This window comes from Ambystoma mexicanum, chromosome 9 (genome assembly GCF_040938575.1).
Source record: "Ambystoma mexicanum isolate Mex_15411 chromosome 9, UKY_AmexF1_1, whole genome shotgun sequence".
NCBI lineage: Eukaryota > Metazoa > Chordata > Amphibia > Caudata > Ambystomatidae > Ambystoma > Ambystoma mexicanum.
The window spans coordinates 786,693,822-786,711,950 of NC_090931.1; the positions used below are offsets into that span (position 1 = coordinate 786,693,822).

Below are 18,129 nucleotides of genomic sequence, written 5' to 3' on the forward strand. Positions count from 1 at the left end.
GCTTCTCTGCACAGTGGCAGTGACCATACTCCTCCTCTTTTGTTGAGGTAGTACATGGCCACCGTGTTGTCTGTCATTATCAGGACATTCTTTCCCTGTACAGAGGGCAGAAAGGCCTTCAGAGCTAGTCTGATTGCCCTCAGCTCTAACAGGTTGATGTGTAGTTTGGACTCTGACGGAGACCAACGACCGCTGATTGTCAGATCATTGGTGTGTGCTCCCCACCACGTGAGTGAGGCGTCCGTCACTACTGTTATCTCCGGCCATGGTTGCCAAAAAGACTCTCCCTTGAGAATGTTGTCATTGCAAGCCCACCATAGAAGATCCTGAGCAACTGCGCTCGGGACTTGCAGAAGATCCGACATATTCCCTGAGAACTGGGACCACTGAGTTCTGAGTGCCCATTGAAGGGATCTCATTCTCATTTGGTACTAGGAAAATGCAGGATGCCATGAGGCCGAGCAACCTGAGAAAATCGAAGGCCGGTGGATGTTGGGCATTCTGGAACTTCGTTACCATCTGCTGGATGTGGAGAGCTCTCACTTCGGGAGGCGAGGCTTTTCCCGATGAAGTGTCCAAGACTGCTCCGATAAACTGGAGTTTCTGGGATGGTATCATGTGGGACTTCTTGAAATTGTGGGAGAAGCCCAATTTGTTGAGGAAGTGGCAGGTAATCGAAAGATGTTGCTGAGCTTGTTCTGGAGAACTTGCTCTGATCAACCAGTCGTCCAGGTAGGGATATATGTGAATACCTCCTCTCCTGAGACTTGCTGCCACAACCGCCAACAGTTTGGTGAAAACCCTCGGGGCGGAGGTCAACCCGAATGGCAGAACTCGAAACTGATAATGAGAATTGCCAATCGCGAACCTCAGGTACTTTCTGTGCTTTGGATGGATTTGCACATGAAAGTAAGCATCCTGAAGGTCCAATGATACCAACCAATCTTGGAGTTGGAGAGCCTGAAGGATCTGAGAAAGAGTCACCATCTTGAACTTGTCCTTTCTGAGGAACTTGTTTAAGTTTCTCAAGTCCAAGATGGGTCTCAGTCCTCCGTCCTTTTTTGGGATGAGAAAATATGGGGAATACCAACCCCTGTTCCTCTCTGCTACAGGTACCAGTTCTATGGCACCTTTCTCTAGCAGGGTTAAAATTTCCTGCAACAGGAGCGGATCTGGAATTTTGGTGGAATTGGCTCCCGGTGGATGATTCTGAGGCCTTTTTAGAAAGGGGAGACAGTAACCTTGGGCTACTGTTTCCAGTGCCCAAGCATTTGAGGTAATGCCCCGCCATTCCTTCAGATGTTGAGAAATCCTGCCTCCCACTGGTGTTTTGTGTAACAAGGTCTCAGAGGGATTTGGAGGCGGCTGCAGGAGTGGCTGAGGGTACAGATGCTGCTCCTGAGGCTGATTTTGCACCTCTACCTCGTGCTCCACGAGGGAAGTTTCTTTTGCCACTTTGAGAAGCCTATCCTCTTCCTCTACCAAAAGAGGAGTAGTATCGAAAAGAATGACCCCTCCAGGAAGATGAGCCGGAATAGGGTTTTAGAGGCTGGCGTAAAGAGGCGCTAAGTGATTTAGCTGCCGCTTTCGAGGTCTGAAGTTTTTCCAGGCTTTCATCAGCCTTTCTGCCAAAGAGCCTCGATCCATCAAAGGGCATGTTGAGGAGTCTAGCTTGCACGTCCGGTGCAAAACCCGACTTCCTCAACCACGCAAATCTGCGTAGCACAACGCTTGCAGCCATGGATCTGCTGATACTATCCAGACTGGAGACATTCCCCTATTGCCTCCTTCCCGTCTTTGACTATATTCAGGAAGCCTTCCCTTTCCTCGCCTTCCGGAATATGATCAGCCGCCGCCGAAATACAGTCCCACAGGGTATGGGTAAACCTGGCAAGGGTACAGGTGACATTTGCCGATTTGAGTGCCATACTGCCTGAAGTGAAAACTTTACGTGCCCAGGCATCAATTTTTTTATCCTCTCTATCTGGAGGTATAGTTGGATAAGCAGTTTGTTTTGAGGTAGATGCTGCCTGAATGACTAAACTCTCTGGAGTCGGATGTTTATTCAAATATTTAGGATCTGTTCCAGCTGGTCTATATTTTCTTGGAAAAGTGCTATCTGCAGCAGCAATAGTTTCTGGTTTCTCCCAGTTTTTCTCCACAGTCCTTGGAAGGGCCCTGTGAAAAGGGAGAACAGGATCTTTCTGAGGTCCCTTGACGATTATATCCGTCATGTCATCTTGTTAAAAAATGGGTGAAGTATTACCCCAACCCATATATTCAACTACCCTGGTCATAAGACCCCTGTACCCAGCATCTGCATGCTCTGCAGGATCAGGATTGGCGAACTCTAATTCTGGAGAAGTGTCAACTCCACTGGCAGAATGTAGAGTATCACTCAGGTCTCTCATTCTAGATTCCTGGTCAATAAGTTCCTCAGGAACTTGTCTTGTACCATAAGAAACTCCCAAAGGAGTAACCTCGTCTTCTTCTGAAGCAGACTCTTCATAGATTGCTGACATAGATTTGAAAAAGTCTGATCTGGGCAAAGGAGTGAATCTCCTTTCTTCCTCTTCCATCTGCTTCGAAGGAAATGGCAAATCCCTAGAAGTTTTCGAAGATGACTTCGATAATGGCGTCAATGACGCATTTGGCTTTGGCGTCGAAATTATCGACGTCGAGGGCGTCGACGAAGTTGTCGAAGTCTTCGACGACTTGTGTTTCTTGGCAGGCACTGGAGAGGTGCTCGACTCTCGAAGATTCTTCGACGGTTTTACGTCGACTCGAGGTTTTTTCCCTTTGTCGTCCAATGGAGCGACTTTAGGGGTATGGCTCTTTCGAGGGGGTCAAGGCCGCATTCTCGAAAACCTCCATCATCTTTTTGCGGAATTCTTCCCACTTACTGGGAGAATCTGATTTAGTCAGACAACAAATTTCTTCGGTCGACTCTGAAGAAGAAGATGATGAGGGAGATCTATGTCTCCTCTTCATTTTTTTCGATGACGACGAAGAGTGTCTCGATCTACTCCTAGATCGAGATCTCTTTGAGTGCCTATGGCGATCCGATTCCTTAGAATCAGTCGCTTTCTTGTTTCTTTTTGACAAAACCTTTTTTTGAGGCCTCCCTCCCTACCGACAGTTTACCAATCCTCTCACAAAGAGCTTTTTTGGTCATCGATTGGCAGGACCCGCAGTCGTCGGTACGGTGACTGGAACCGAGACACCAGAGACAAATCCGGTGGGGATCGGTGATCGACATCTTAGATCCACAATCTGCACACTTTTTAAACCCAGTTCTGGGTGTCGAAGGTGTCGAAGATGACGACATTTTCTTCACAGAAAATAGAAGCGCGCGGTTCTCGATATCGAAGCGATCGGAAAAACGGAACTGAAGCAACGGGCGTGGCTCGAGCTATTTATACCATCGGTGACGTCGACAGAGTACGGAGTACGTCGAGGGACAATCGACGCCACGACCTCGAGCACAGCGCCCTCTGCCGAGAATTTTTTTTCCGAAGCAGCGAAGCTGGAGATAACGATTTATCACAAGATGAGGAATACGTGGGAGGACACAATCCATTCGAAGCATATTTACAAACATGAACAGGTCATTAGAACAATAAGTAGAACTATTTACAGGGGGGATGTGGGGGAGAAGGTAGAGGAGGGGGGTAGGTGAAGGGAGTTACAGTGTAGAATTTGAGGTTGGGTGAGGGGAAGGGAGGGTTGAGGGGGAGGGAAGGGGGAGTGATCTGGTGTCCTCATTGCCCTTAAGTAGTATTTGTTACCAATTTAAGGTCAGAGGGGAAGGAGAGAGGATGGGGAGGGAGGGGAAGGGAAGGGGGAGTGATGTGGTGTCCTCATTGCCCTTAAGTAGTAATTATAATCAATACCCTGATTCTTCACCCCTAGTAGGGAATACAGGGTTTGTAATTGTTGGAAATTTAAACCCAAAATGTATGTTTGGGTCATGTTACTTATGTACCATGTCATGTTTTGTATTCATGTTCTTTTTTGAGTATCCTATGTCTCCACAAATGTATATGTATTTAAAAGCAAAGTAGCATCTATCTTGAACCTTTTGGTCTCTCGAAAATCAGGATTGAATGTTGCGTTTTGCTGTTTGGGCTCTCCATATGACCTTACTCAATTGTGTCCGTTAAACCTTTACCAGGAGATGTCTTATTTTTCCTATTTCTAGATCATCACTTCTTATGATTCACTGTCCTAATCATATTTCCTCTACCTCAACCCCATTGTATATTACCAATGTGTTAGTTACGTGCAACCATTTTCTATGTCCCCTTTCTTCCCCCGAAGACTATGGCCTGTTTATGGAAGGCAGGGCACAAGACAACAATTTCTTGAACAAAGCACCGTAAAACCACTCCGGTGGTGATTGGCACAGTATAAAAACTTTAGAACAGTGCATACGTTTGTTCAGCTAGGTTACCTTGTTTGTAGCTCCCAGCATTCCCAGGGAGGAAGAGTATTGGAACTCCATTCAATACCAGATTTTTGTTCTCCTCTGCATATGATCCTTCCCCATAGAGGTATAATTCGTAGGCTGGATAAAGTCGTGCCACTTTCTTTGGAAGTTTAATTTTCTGCAAGTGAAAAATCTGGTTAACAAACACATTCAATTCAAAACAATACATTTCGACAATTTAACTAGTTTTATGTATGGCTAGTAGGTTGCAACTTGAAATTTTTACCCCCGACTGATATGAGAACCTGGCAATCCTTGACTACCCAGGACTACTGTATAACATATCAAAAATATTTATCAAGAAGTGGAAATAACAATGCTTCTTCAAATCATACATAAATCAATTGATTAGAAAGTTATTTTAATTAACTTAATGTAATTTGTCACACTGGCATCAGTCGCCGAACCAATTAAGGGTGCATGCAGTTATGAAATCCGACTGCTTCCAATTACACGCATGACATATAATCTGTAAAATGTATAAAATGAAGATATCACCAAGATACATTATGTGGTGCTAAATAGACACACAAAAACACTAACTAGTCCATGAATAATAAATGCAGTACAACTATTTGAGGGCAAATTGTTTCCATTCAAAAGAACTTATAAGGATATACATTTTTACAAACGATTGTTTAGACATAAAATGTTGACACAAATTGTTTCGCCCTCTAAGCGCTAAACTCCTTGTTGCTCCTTTTACCAAAGCGGCCCTCATCAGGACAAATTTATTTGCCAACAATTAATGTATATCCATGTAACATAGATTGCTTCACTATTTAACCACTTAACAGCATTCTGTAAATAAAATACATTGATCTTGATTTGAGTGCAAACTGAATCATTAAAAGTAACACAAATAAATAATGGGCCAGATTCATGGAACTTTTTCCTATGGGACTGTGCCATTATAAAACACTTCCATGAATCTGAATCAGGCCCAATGTGTCATCTACTTCATGAAGTTGTACATTTCTCAAAGTTTGATTCATTTTTTTCAGAATACGAGTAGCAATAGAACAACTGGAAGTGTGCACCCTATTCGAACTAAACCAAATTAAAATCTAGGCCTTGAATTACTTATTCTAGCCAATTAAACATTGAACTTATTTTAACCCTTTTAAATGTGTGCTTCCATGATGTGTACGGGCAGGAACACAAATTGCCTCTATTATCCCATCTAGGACAGCAAAGTCCCCAGTAGCAGTGGCACCATAAAAAATCTTTATTCTGTAGTAGGACTTGCCGACGCATCGCTCCAAGCATCAGTGTGTCAACCTAACCACCTGTGTCCCAGCAAGAAAAATCCAGTGAAGCAGTTGACGCAGTCACGCAGGGGGTGTGCCGCATACCCCTTTAGCAGCACGTTTTGTGCGTATTGTGCAAGCGTGATAATCTAGGCTTGGAGTGTTTGGCCGAGTGTGGCCACAACTGCAGACTGCTGCTTTTCTCGTTGCAAGGAGAACGTTTCACACAGTCTAACTACTTTGTCTTTGGAGGAGGAGCTACACCTTTCAAAACACTCGCCACAAGCGGAGCGTGGCGGAGTGTTTGGCCGAGTGTGGCCACAACTACAGACTGCTGCTTTTCTCGTTGCAAGGAGAACATTTCACAGAGTCTATCTACTCTGTCTTTGGAGGAGGAGCTACACCTTTCAAAACACTTCCCACGCACCTTTGAGTTTGTCATGAACAACATGCCGGATTCCGACCCGATAGAAGCAACTACAAAGGTTTCTTTCATTGCTGGTGACACGGGAGAGACAAGGAGGGTGAGTGATGCTTGTAATCTAGAGTCAAAATTGTCCGCTGAACAATTTACATATAATCATTGCGGCTCAAACCACCTCACAGCTCATGACTGCGCAGCCGACTGTTCTCTCACAATCTTTCAAATCCTTGTCTCCTAACTGTACGAACGATCTATCCCTACATACACTCACAAATTCAGCAACTGAATCAGCCCCGAGCTCCGGCAACATTTAGGTTAATATGGCGAACAGGAACTTTATGCAAAATAAACTATCCGCCCCCGCCGTAGCACCAGAATCAAGCGAATTGTTGCTGTCTTTAGCAATAATCACCGGACATTTGATTTCGACACGATGCCACACCAAAAGGAATGTCAAAGGTGCCTTAATGTTTCAATGCTAGGAGTTGGAAAGACTAAGCAACGCTATCTCTTTCCCAGAAAACAGCTGTCCATGCCTTACCATCTTCCGGAAAAATGTATATGGCATACTGGAAGCCATGAGCATGGGCGCCAAAGTCATAAACGCCCCTACACCACTGGTTTGCATGCATCACCATCAGGTGATTCAGAAGTTTCAGATCAACAACTTAACTTTTAGATTCCGCTTTAAAATTGGAAGCATTAGAACGCCGATTTGAAGACAGGCCTGTGGGTGCCATCGGCACAACGCACTTACAGTGCTCAAATATTTTTGGATTCAACTCAAAACCACGGAAACCATCTCCTTATGCAACTGTACCCTTGCAAGAGGGCTCTTCCGAAAAACTAAACATCTCACTACGGGATGCCTCAAATCAGGTCTCAATCGAGCCAGAAGAACCCAAAGTGAGTCTTCAAGACAAAACCACACAAACCATCAGTACACCGGAAAAAGATATCCAGGACAAACTGCCCTTAGAGGCAACTTTGGAAAACAACTTCACCATAATAACAACCATGTCTGCTGTTATGGCTCCATTTATGAAGTTATACAAACAAATAGCAGACCAACTGAAAGACCAGACGACGGTTATCGCCATGATGACCTCAAAAATTATATTCGTTGAATCCTTCATTACAGCTATTCAAAAGGATCTTGATATGAGCCAATCGAAAGTCGCAACTCTTCTCCACTCCATTCTTGATCCACTCATCAAAGAAAAGGAAAACCGACGGCTATCCAGACGCTTCGAGTCAATCGACGTAGAATCCAGTGTTAACAAAACCAGCCACCACCCAATGGATCCATTCGAAACTTTAGATCAACACCCAGCAGGGACCATGCAGCTCCAGAAAAACCCTGTTCCCATGCCCAGTGGCTCGACCCCCTCTCCAGAAACCGATAATATGCCCAACAATGACGGAAGGCATGACATGGCAATCATAACGAGCGCAGCTCAAGTAGCTGGCACAGGCTCAGCGCACATTTCATGTGACAATTTGCCACAGCAAAAATGTCCTATTTTTGTCAAAGGAGCAAAGTCATCTAATCTGAAACCAATGGCCAAAACATCTGAAAGCAAATCAAATGGCAAAACCAAAGTGCCCGACCAAAAGCAAGTGCCCGTTAAACAACAACTAAAGGTACAATTACCGATCAAGATATTGTCAGAAACTGACTTAACAGACTCGCGAAAGCAAAGCAAACAAAAGAGGGTGGTTCAGGAGTCAATCACCAAAATAACACAGCCAATTACAAAGATAAAAACACAGTCAAAAATAATTCATGTCGGATCCACACATAACAAGCATGACAACTGCACAAAACAAATCGACAAGCAAAACAGTCACAACCAATAAAAATAGAAAAGAGTTCTGAAATAGAGGAAATCAGTGATGACCCTTCACCAATTTAGGATATAATTGGTAAGCATCCAAGTCTTCAGGAATTACCTCGTCAAATTACAGACATGGAAAACATCAGTGTGCTGGAAGAAACTGTCAACGAAATTGACACTTCATCAATTGACATGATGAACCTGTCAGCCTATTCTTAGGACAATAGCACCAGTCAGGTGCTGATCTTGAAGAGGAAGAAGAACTTAATGTGAGTGCCTCTACAGTCCAAACAAATATAGATGATAGCCCACCGAATCCGAACATCAATCCTGATCCGAAAAGAGTTCCCAAAGGGCCACCCCGCCTGCAGATAGAATAGCCCAGGTCAAATTCTATAGCTATTGAGGCATGTGGGAAACGTGAATATATAAATTTACCAACTCAAAAGACCTCAAAAGCGGAGAAGTTGGCTGCTAATATACAAAAAGAGAAACCTCTGAATAAGGAATCAAGAAACACTACAGATACAGAGAAGGATTCAAATCCTGCCCCCAACAAACATAATAATACGCCGAATCACTCTGGGGAGGAACCAAGTGAAGACAATTACCAGATTTCACCCTTAAAATTACCACCTCGCTCGACAAATCAAGCGGTTCATAAATTAGGAAAACTTGGTTCAAATCTCAATCCTTTTGAAGATGGACTTTTACTCTAAAGAATGAAGACTGAAGATGATGGGCTGATCATGAATCAAGCAAATGTCATTAGACTATTACATCATGTTCCATCTCTTCGCTCATTAACATCCAATGACATAGCAAGAGTCGAATTTCCAGAAGAAAAAACACTGGACCGAGTGCTCATCTATCCGATGACCCCTCTTATCACACAATCCTTAAACAGGAATTATCACAACTATGATCACTAGGTTTTGATCTCACCGAGTCAAGAATAGTAGCTGGTCCATCGAAAAACAGCCACTCCTCCTCGAAGAGGAATCAATCACCTGAACCAAAAGCCGTTCAAGGGCGTTCCAACAAATGGTCTGCAAAAAATCATGGAAGAAGGAATAGCCCCATTGACACTTATGAGCGGCGCAATTATAAAAATGACTAGCAAGAAAATCTGTCTCATTACTCGGACCGTTATAGGTCTGAAAGAGACAATATACATCAGCGCAGAAACTCCTACAGGTGCAGGAAATCTGCTTCACCACAACCAAGGAATGGCCATAGCCAAGAAAGATCTTCTAACAAACATGAATCAAGACCCCTAGTGGCTGGCACAGAAGAGAACTGGAAATGGCTTATGGCACTAGTGGCTGACAAAATCAAGATGCCATAGGACGGGCTCCCATCAGCACCAATGCCCCTCACAATAGCATCATGGAACACAAGGGGCGTCAGTGATTTGTTCCAGGAAGGAACCAATCAAATCAAAACGCATGATATTTTTTGTTTCCAAGAGACCTGGATGTGTACTCCACCCATAGTCGAAGGCTACTCAAGCCATCTCAATCCAGCAATCAAAGGGGATACTGGTAGACCAACGTCAGGCCTACTTATCCTTATTAACAACCAACTCGACTTTTTAATAACAAAAGAAATCATGCCAACCTCCTTAATCCAAATCATAGTAGGATCCATTAAAATTGTTAACCAACAAACAAGGAAGACGCTCATAATTGTTAACCTTTATTGAAACCCAGCATTTGTTGCAAGTATGAAGTTTTCCAGACCAAATTGAAAAATGGCTAGTGCACTGTAAACAAAAATGGGTGGATCCATGGTTTATCATCTGTGAAATGTTGGGATGAATCTAGAGGCCTCTTAACAATAACAGCTTTGCACTAACACCAGCAAAAAAGAGAGGATACCAGTGGAACATCATCATGAATAGGTATAAATTGAACTTACTCAACGGCAACACCACTGGAGATACCCCAGCTAATATCACTAGAAAACATGGCAATGGTGGTCATATCATAGACTACATTTACATTTCATCGGAACTGATCTCGGCAGAAAATAAAATGGTGGTTATACAAATGGACATTAGTGATCACAACTTGCTTTCAGCTAAATTACTACCAATCCAAAATAATACAACATTCACATGAAGTTGGTTGAAGTCAATATGGAAAAAAAATCGAATTAAAATTCCGTCCATCAAACTTCCCTCTCTGACTGAAAATTCAACCACTCTTGTAAACCATCTGTTTTCAACAAGAGAGACAGAACCTTTGAACTACCTGAGTTTGTTCAAAACATACGAGATAAAACCTAAATCTTCCCATTTGAACCCCATTGCACACCGGCACTCCTTTGACCATCAAGTCATCCTCCAAAAAAAACTTTGAGGAAAAGCCTAAACACTTTACAACGAGATAACTCCTCACTAGCCACAAGTAAAAGAAAACAACTACGGAAGCAATATCGGAATTGGCTACAGCGCTACATAAAGACACTGGATCGCAATGACGCAGAGAAAATGCTACGTATCATCAAGTCATCGAACACTGCAGACATGTGGAGACAGATAAATCATTTACAGACTGATCAAAACTCCTTGACAACAACGCCAATCCACTCTGCCGCCTGGACCTCCCATTTTAAGGCACTGTTTAATCAAGAACAGGATGACATGTCATTTTCACAAGACAACGAGAAATGGCATTCAATAGATACTTCAGTGAATGCCATCGAGAATGTCATCATGAAGTTGTCAAAATCTAATGCACATGGCCCTGATGGAATAAGCAATGCTGCCCTTAAAGAAAATCCATACGAATGGGTGAAACTTTTGTCAATTCTGTTCGATTACATTACATCAACTCAAAAGATTCCAATCTCATGGAAAGAAGTGATAATTATACCCATTCATAAAAAGGGCAATCAACAAATTCCAGCCGAATCGCCCCATAGCGCTGCTAGATTCCATGGGCAAAGTATTTGGTACACTCGTACTTCGAGCATTGCGAGACTGGGCAACATCATCTGGCCATTTTGATCCATGGCAATCAGGTTTTGTTAGAGGCATTGGGGCATCCCTTAACATATTCATTCTAAACCTGCTGAAAAGCCGCACAAAGAGAAGAAAAGACTTGAAAATGTACATAGCCTTTATTGATCTAACCCAAGCGTTTGACAGCATCTCACGCCCAAAGCTATAGACTAAACTAGAAAAATGGGGTTGTCCTGCTTCAATCATAGACCCCATTAAAGAATTTCACCATCATACTACTCTTCGAGTCCGGCTGAACAAAACAGGCTTATTAACCGAGCCAATTCCAACCAATAAAGGCGTCAAGCAAGGCTGCCCGATGGCCTCTGAAATATTTAACTTCTTCATCTCCGACATAGATTCTGCAGCTAATAACAAGATGTTTTCCTCCCTCAATAGCAAACATCCAAGTCAGTCGCCTAGTCTATGCTGACGATGTGGTCCTCATAGACCAGACCCCAATTGGTCTTCAAAGACAATTAAATGCCTTACAACAGTATATGGAAACCAACAGACTCACAATCAACCCGTAAAAATCGGTCATACTACCTTTTGGTGTCGAAAAGAGCCAGTTGCGAACAAAAACAATGCACTGGTCACTACTGGGAACAGAAATCCCTGTAGTTCAATCCTTTCAATACTTAGGAGTTTGTGTCAATACAAGTAAGATCGATGCCGCACGGCTCCAAACACTAAGAAAGAAAGTAATGAACCTGACAGGTTTAGGAAAAATCATTTTGAAACAATACTGTGGCTTCAGTTTAATTCCACTAATCAAATTCTATAAAGCTAAGGTGATTCTGATTCTCACCTATGGTGCCGAAACATCCTTCAACTTTAACACCAAAAATTGGGCAGTTCTAGAAGGCCACTTTTGGAAAAACATGCTTCGCCTTCCCAAACTGTAGAATGGAAGATGCTCTCATTCTACAGAAAATGCAAGGAGGAAAACCCTAAAGGTGGGTTCAAATGCCTTAAAAAAGCGCTCATGGAAGAACTTGATCCAACACTGATTGCATGGCAAACAGAACGTCGAATTTTACTTGATATTATAGGAGAACAACTGGATACTTTGATAACAATCCGGACAAAGTAAAAAAAAAAAAGAAACTGTACTCCTGTGATTGGTTCAGAACTGAAAGGGAATGGTTAACATGTAAAACCTATGGGAAACCCTGGGAGGACAGCAAAAAACCAAATTCCTTACCAAGTTATCTAAAATTGTTTCCTCATTGGTATTTCAGAGATCAATTTTTTAGATTGCGGCTCAACTTAATTAAAACAAGAGAAACCACTTGGCCACGAAATCACAATACTCCTCTGAATTGCAGACTTTGCCAGAACCTTGAGTCATTTGAGAATCTGTATCACTTGATTATGATCTGTCTGGCTCTATCGTCACAAAGGGCCATCTTCATGATTCCCATCATTAACAAGTACGGACACAAATCAAAAGAACTATGGTGGAAAATGCTTCAATGTGGTGAAAAAACATCAGCATCACTAGCTGTAGTCAAATTTTCCATCGCTATACAGAAGCAGCTATCAACGCATGAAGAACTGTGCCCTGAACTTTAAGAGCTAATCAAAACCTGATAAACAGATTTCAAATTTTTTAACTTGATAAAAGGTTGTCAACTGTATAACCATATATCTTAAATAAATTTTAAAAAAATTAAAAAATGTGTGCTTTTTGTAGAAGTAAATGACCCAGTTGTATTTTTGTTTGACGGCCTTACTTTGTGGGGAAGTAAATATTTATATGTGATTTGAGGGTTAGAAGGTATCGGGATATGGAGGGAAACCCCATTAAAAAATAATGTTATGGTGTTTAAGTAAATTACAACAGAGTAATTTCCTTAAAAAAACCAACTGATAACCCTTATAGGTAATTACTTTATAATGGCATCTTTACATATCAAGCCACTTTGGCAAAAGTCATCTTAATAAGGGCTAATATTTTGAAGTAGTCCCTTAGCTCTGTGGTACAAAACACTTTAAAGTGCCTGCCCAAGCAAGCTAATTAGACACATCCTACATGTATGAACATGCTGGAAATCCACTCAGTAGTGCAGCAGTTCAAAAACAGGCATGCACTCAGCGAGCTATTTCATCCTCCTCATGTTCTCTATCAACCAGAATGTTGAATTGAATCTGTGCCGGAACCATATTGTTAGGAAAAATGTCCCAACACCATCCAGAGACTTTAATGCTAAGCTGCGCCCCCAAAAAATACAGTTGTTTTTAACCATGCATTTCAACTAAACAATGCATTTGGATCATCCTCACCAAAGGGTTGTTCATTGTTACTGACAGTCCATCTTATTTGAATCCGGTACAAAAAGGTGTCACGGTTTGTTAATTTCATTGGATGCAATTGCAGCTAAGATGGTCCATATGGCAATTCATCAGTTATCTCCAATATATGATTGGTAACATATGATTTAAAACACATCAAGATGACCCCTCTGCTTTGAAGCACATGTTGATTACAAAATATTTTGCAGCATATTCTTGTGTGTGAACATGCTTTTCAAAATGACAAGATGCAATGATAACCAGGCATACATACACTTATTTTTTAATGTTATCTTGTAATTATAATCTGACACACTTTTCACTTATCAGATCTAAGAAAAGTAAATGATTCCATTCAATGCAAATATTCAAGCCTTTAGTCACAGTTTCGAGGAGATATATACATTTTGGTTCCAACTTTCTAAAACTATGGTGTAAATCATCTCTCCCCTTGAGCGTACGTTCACCGGTTGTATCATAAAGCATTCAGAATCCTTGTCATTGTGTTTACATTTCTGGTACTGATTAACTAGTGGTTTGTCTGCAACGATTACGTATGTAGGATTTATGTTTGTAAATCCTCAGTTCTATCTGTTTTGTTGTTTTACCCACATATAAATAATTAAATAATTGCAGGGGCATCACATAATATAAATCACATTTGAACTTGTGCAGTTAGCATGACTACTGAGAATCCATTTAGGATCTTTATATTCAAATTCTTTGATTGTTCTAGTAAATTGACAGGCAACACAGTTACCATATTTGTGTTGCCCTCTTGTAGATTGGTCAAACTCACAGAACATCATACACTATGGTGTTAACAACCCGTTCGAGGGGCTGGAACGGATGGTAATGGCCGGCAGCCCAAGTTAAAGGCCCAAGCGTGTTTCTAAAAATATGACTGAATCTGACTGAATGCGGCAACACAGACTAGCGTCTCACAATACTGGACATTCTTCCAATCTAAATATGCTGCTTTTTGTCTTATTTCATGATTTTCTGTAGGCAAGGCTCAAAATGTGCACCCACTACTAGCCACTGGCTAGTGCTAGTTGACTCTTGGCGAGTAAAAAATGGTTTACTTTGTGTATGTGTTGTTTTGAGGTGGCAAGTGACTTTATGGCCAGCTTGTAGTATACAACTTGAAAATCTTCCCTGTGGGTATCCTCGTTCAAGGAGTCCTTTATGCAAATCGTTGGCATGATAATGAAAGTAATCTTTAAATGAACAAAATACATTTTACTCAAAGAAATTGCCCTGAAGGTAAATTTATCTTTCATTTTAGAGGTTGAAAGCAGTTATAATTCAGATGGCTATTGTTATTATAGTGGTCCTATATAACCGAGTATACAGTTTTCTGTCCCTTTTGACTAGAAGTAGATCCAAAAAGGCCAACCTTTACATATCAGAGGAGAGCGAAAAAAGAAGATTTTGATCTCTGTCATTTAGCCAGTCAAAAACGACATTAGGAAATTAGGGAGAACGGCTATTCATCCAGTAGCTACCAACTTCCGAGGGGCACAAGGCAGGGGTGCCCATTGCCCCACTGCTGTTCCTAATTGCATTAGAACCGCTTGCGGAAAGGACTGAAGCGGACCAGCACCAAATAGGTTTTGTCTTGCCTGAGGACTGGGAGTATTGCATCTCTATGTATGCGGATTACTTGTTCATATTCCTCTGTGAGTCAAAGCTGTCCGGCCCCTGAGCCATTGCTACCATCCAGGAATTTGGGAACTACTGCGGCATCAGGGTTAACTGGAACAAATTGCTATACGTACCAGCGAAAGAAAAGGGGGAAGAAATTCCAGATGGACGGCGTCTACATATTACTGTAGGGCCATTCACATATATCTGGGGATAAAAATACAAATGGAGGAACACTTATTCCTGCAAAATAATCTGGAACCGGTCCTGCAGAGGCTTCAAAGCACTGGGCGACCCTGCCCCTGGATGCTCATAGGGAGAGCCAACCTATTAAAAATGATATCGCTCCCTAGACTACTTTACGTATTACAGAATACCTGGGAAATAGTGACCAAAGTCATATTTGCCAGAATTGATTCCATATTGCGATTGATCTTGTGGGGACAGGGTATCACTCGGATCGCGCTAAGATACTTGAAAAATGTGGTGTGAGAGGGTGGACTGGGGGTGCTGGACATACACAAGCACTACTAGGCATCAAAGCTAGTGGTCGCGAATGAGTGGGTGTTCGGGGACTCAAATACAGCACACACTAGGCTGGAGATCGATATGATGTTGGGCTGCTCTTCGATACAAGTATTGTACAGAAGCCCAGGAGGCCACAATCTCCCATCAGCAGGGCAGAGGATTGTAGAGGAGCCAGGGGCAATGTGCTGCAAAGGAGTGATTACAAAGATGGCACATTTTGGGAAACACCGAACATACCGGAGGGCGTGCCGTCAAGCCGGTCTGGGAGGTGTCGGGAGGCGACAGAGCAGGCACTCTGTTGAACAATATCATGCACCCTCTTGATAGAATTAACGCTTCCAGGTCAAAGTTATTCATGTGTCCCAGCATTAACCATAAACATAATATTGCGGCTTCAATTCACAGAGGGGCCATTTTAGCATGCTACACAGCTGAGGAAGCTTTCTTATATGCACACAATAACCAGGCACATGTGGAGGAATGTATGGCTGGAAGGAATAGCTTAGAGTATAATTCCCCTCTACAGCAGGAATCGCGCACTCTACTAGAATCCATGTTGGAATCTAATATCATAATATCATAGATGGTGCCATAGTGGGATAGCTGGTAAACACTGTAGGTGGTCTGACTCACATAACTGACTCCACACAGTGTAATGAGATGAACGCTATTTCATCCTGCAAGGATGTAGATAATAAGGAGGACTGACACAGGGAAAGTAAAAGCTGAATCTTTTATATGTAGAAAAAACGCTGCTAATACAGCTCTAAAAATAGTATTGCTGAATACAAGATCCCTGATGAAACATGCTACAGACCTATGCGCTTTGACAGAAACATCGCTATATAGTGCTGCTGGACCTTCTATTGCGTTGACCATATCCACAGGATATTGTTTGTTTCGACAAGACAGACTAAATGGAAAAGGGGGAGGAGTGCCCATTATTTCAAAGTCAGATTTAGAAGTCTTGGAGGTTGGCACACCTAATATACAGGGATGTGAGACGCTCCATGTAAAAATTAGGACAGATCCCAAAACTACTATGAACGTGATTCTGGTTTATAGACCCCCAGCCACTATGCACGATTTTGCACACCAACTTAGTAACATGTTGTTACCGTTACTTAAACCTAATACTAAGCTTATGTTAATGGGAGATGTTAATTTATGGTTGGGGTGTAAAGATGATCTGATAACTAAAGCTCTGGAGACATCTACTAGTAACGTAGCCTTTATCCAACTTGTTGTGTTACCAACCCACATCAAGGTTAACACGTTGGATTGGTTGGCCACGCACAATATCAAAACTAATGATGTGATGGTACGCCCTTGTCCTTGGTCACATCACTTTTTTGTTCAGATGAACATATTATGTGAGCAGCAGATATGGATCAGGGCTGTTAAATAATTTATGATACCATCAACAAATATGAGGAAACTATCCCCAGCAGCAATTGAGGTTGGGCTTTCGCCGCTAGTAGCGGTAGCTGAGAGGCTGATCTGGTGGATGACATTGTGAAAGTCCTCCAGGAGACGACCAGGAAAGCAACTAATGCTCTCGCACCACTTTGAACCAGGCTGGTTCCGATTAAAAGATTGAACACTTGGTTATTCGCAGGATCATCTGCAAGAGCTCAAAGCAAAAATGTCTGTTTACGTTTATGAATTTGTAATGCGCACCCGGTACCCTAAGGCTTAAAGGCGCAGACAGAAAAAAAACACACATGACGAAAGAACAATACCTATCCAACCTGAGGGCAAAAGAAGTAACCGCAGATATACCAAAGAGATGCCGAGAGAACTAGCAAAAAAGCAGGGTCTTCAGTTTTTCTAGAAGGTTCTTGTAGATTCAATAGTTCTAATATCTGGCGGCAGGGCATTCCAAACTGCCGGGGCTGCTATATGAAACAAACTATTGTGAGTTTGGGCTAACTTGCATCGAGGAATATTTAACATGCTTGTGTTGTTAGATCTTAAAGATCCGATATTGTTTCTTTTTAATTGCTTCCATTAGGTAGGATGGCGTTTGCCCTTTAAGGCACTTATGGGTGATAAGAATCAGCCTAAAGCGCACTCTTGCTTGCACTGGCAACCAATGTAGGCTCTGTCTTGCATCTGAGATCTGATCCCTGCGTCCCTGTCCTTTCACCGCTCTAACCGCTCCATTCTGGATGACCTGGAGCCGGTGAAGGTCCGTTTGTGCAATACCTACAATGAGGCAGTAACCATAGTCCAATTTTGAGCCAATGATGGTTCTAGCTAGGGTCTCTGCATTCTCCTCGGATATAAGTGGACAGATATGCCTTAGCAGCTTAATTAAATAATAGGAGGAGACCAAGCGGTTTACCTGAGCCTTCATGGTAAGGTTTTTGTCCAGAGTGCTTTAACCTAGTGGACAAGATGGCATGATCCACCAGGTCAAACGCTGCCGAAAGGTCGAATATCATCAGTAGGGCTATTTGGCATTCATCTGTTGATTGGAGCAACTTTGATTTTAAGGATACCAAGGCAGTCTCAGTTTCATGGGCCTGCTGAAAACCTGACTGGAATTTGTGAAGAATCTGGGAGTTATTAAGGTGATGTGATATTTGATTGTACGCCACTCTAGCCAGTATCTTCAACAAAAAAGACGTATTAGTAATCGGTCT

At 42.3% G+C, this 18,129-nt stretch overlaps 1 protein-coding gene across 1 annotated transcript in view; it reads right to left on the minus strand.

Annotated features, from left to right (window-relative positions):
• PGAP1 (post-GPI attachment to proteins inositol deacylase 1) overlaps nucleotides 1–18,129 on the minus strand; it is a 1,466,013-nt gene that overhangs the window by 1,423,866 nt on the left and 24,018 nt on the right. Inside the window, exon 2 of the mRNA XM_069615724.1 lies at nucleotides 4,454–4,607. Within this exon, the coding sequence (XP_069471825.1) occupies nucleotides 4,454–4,607 (154 nt within the window). The remainder of the gene's footprint in view (nucleotides 1–4,453; nucleotides 4,608–18,129) is intronic.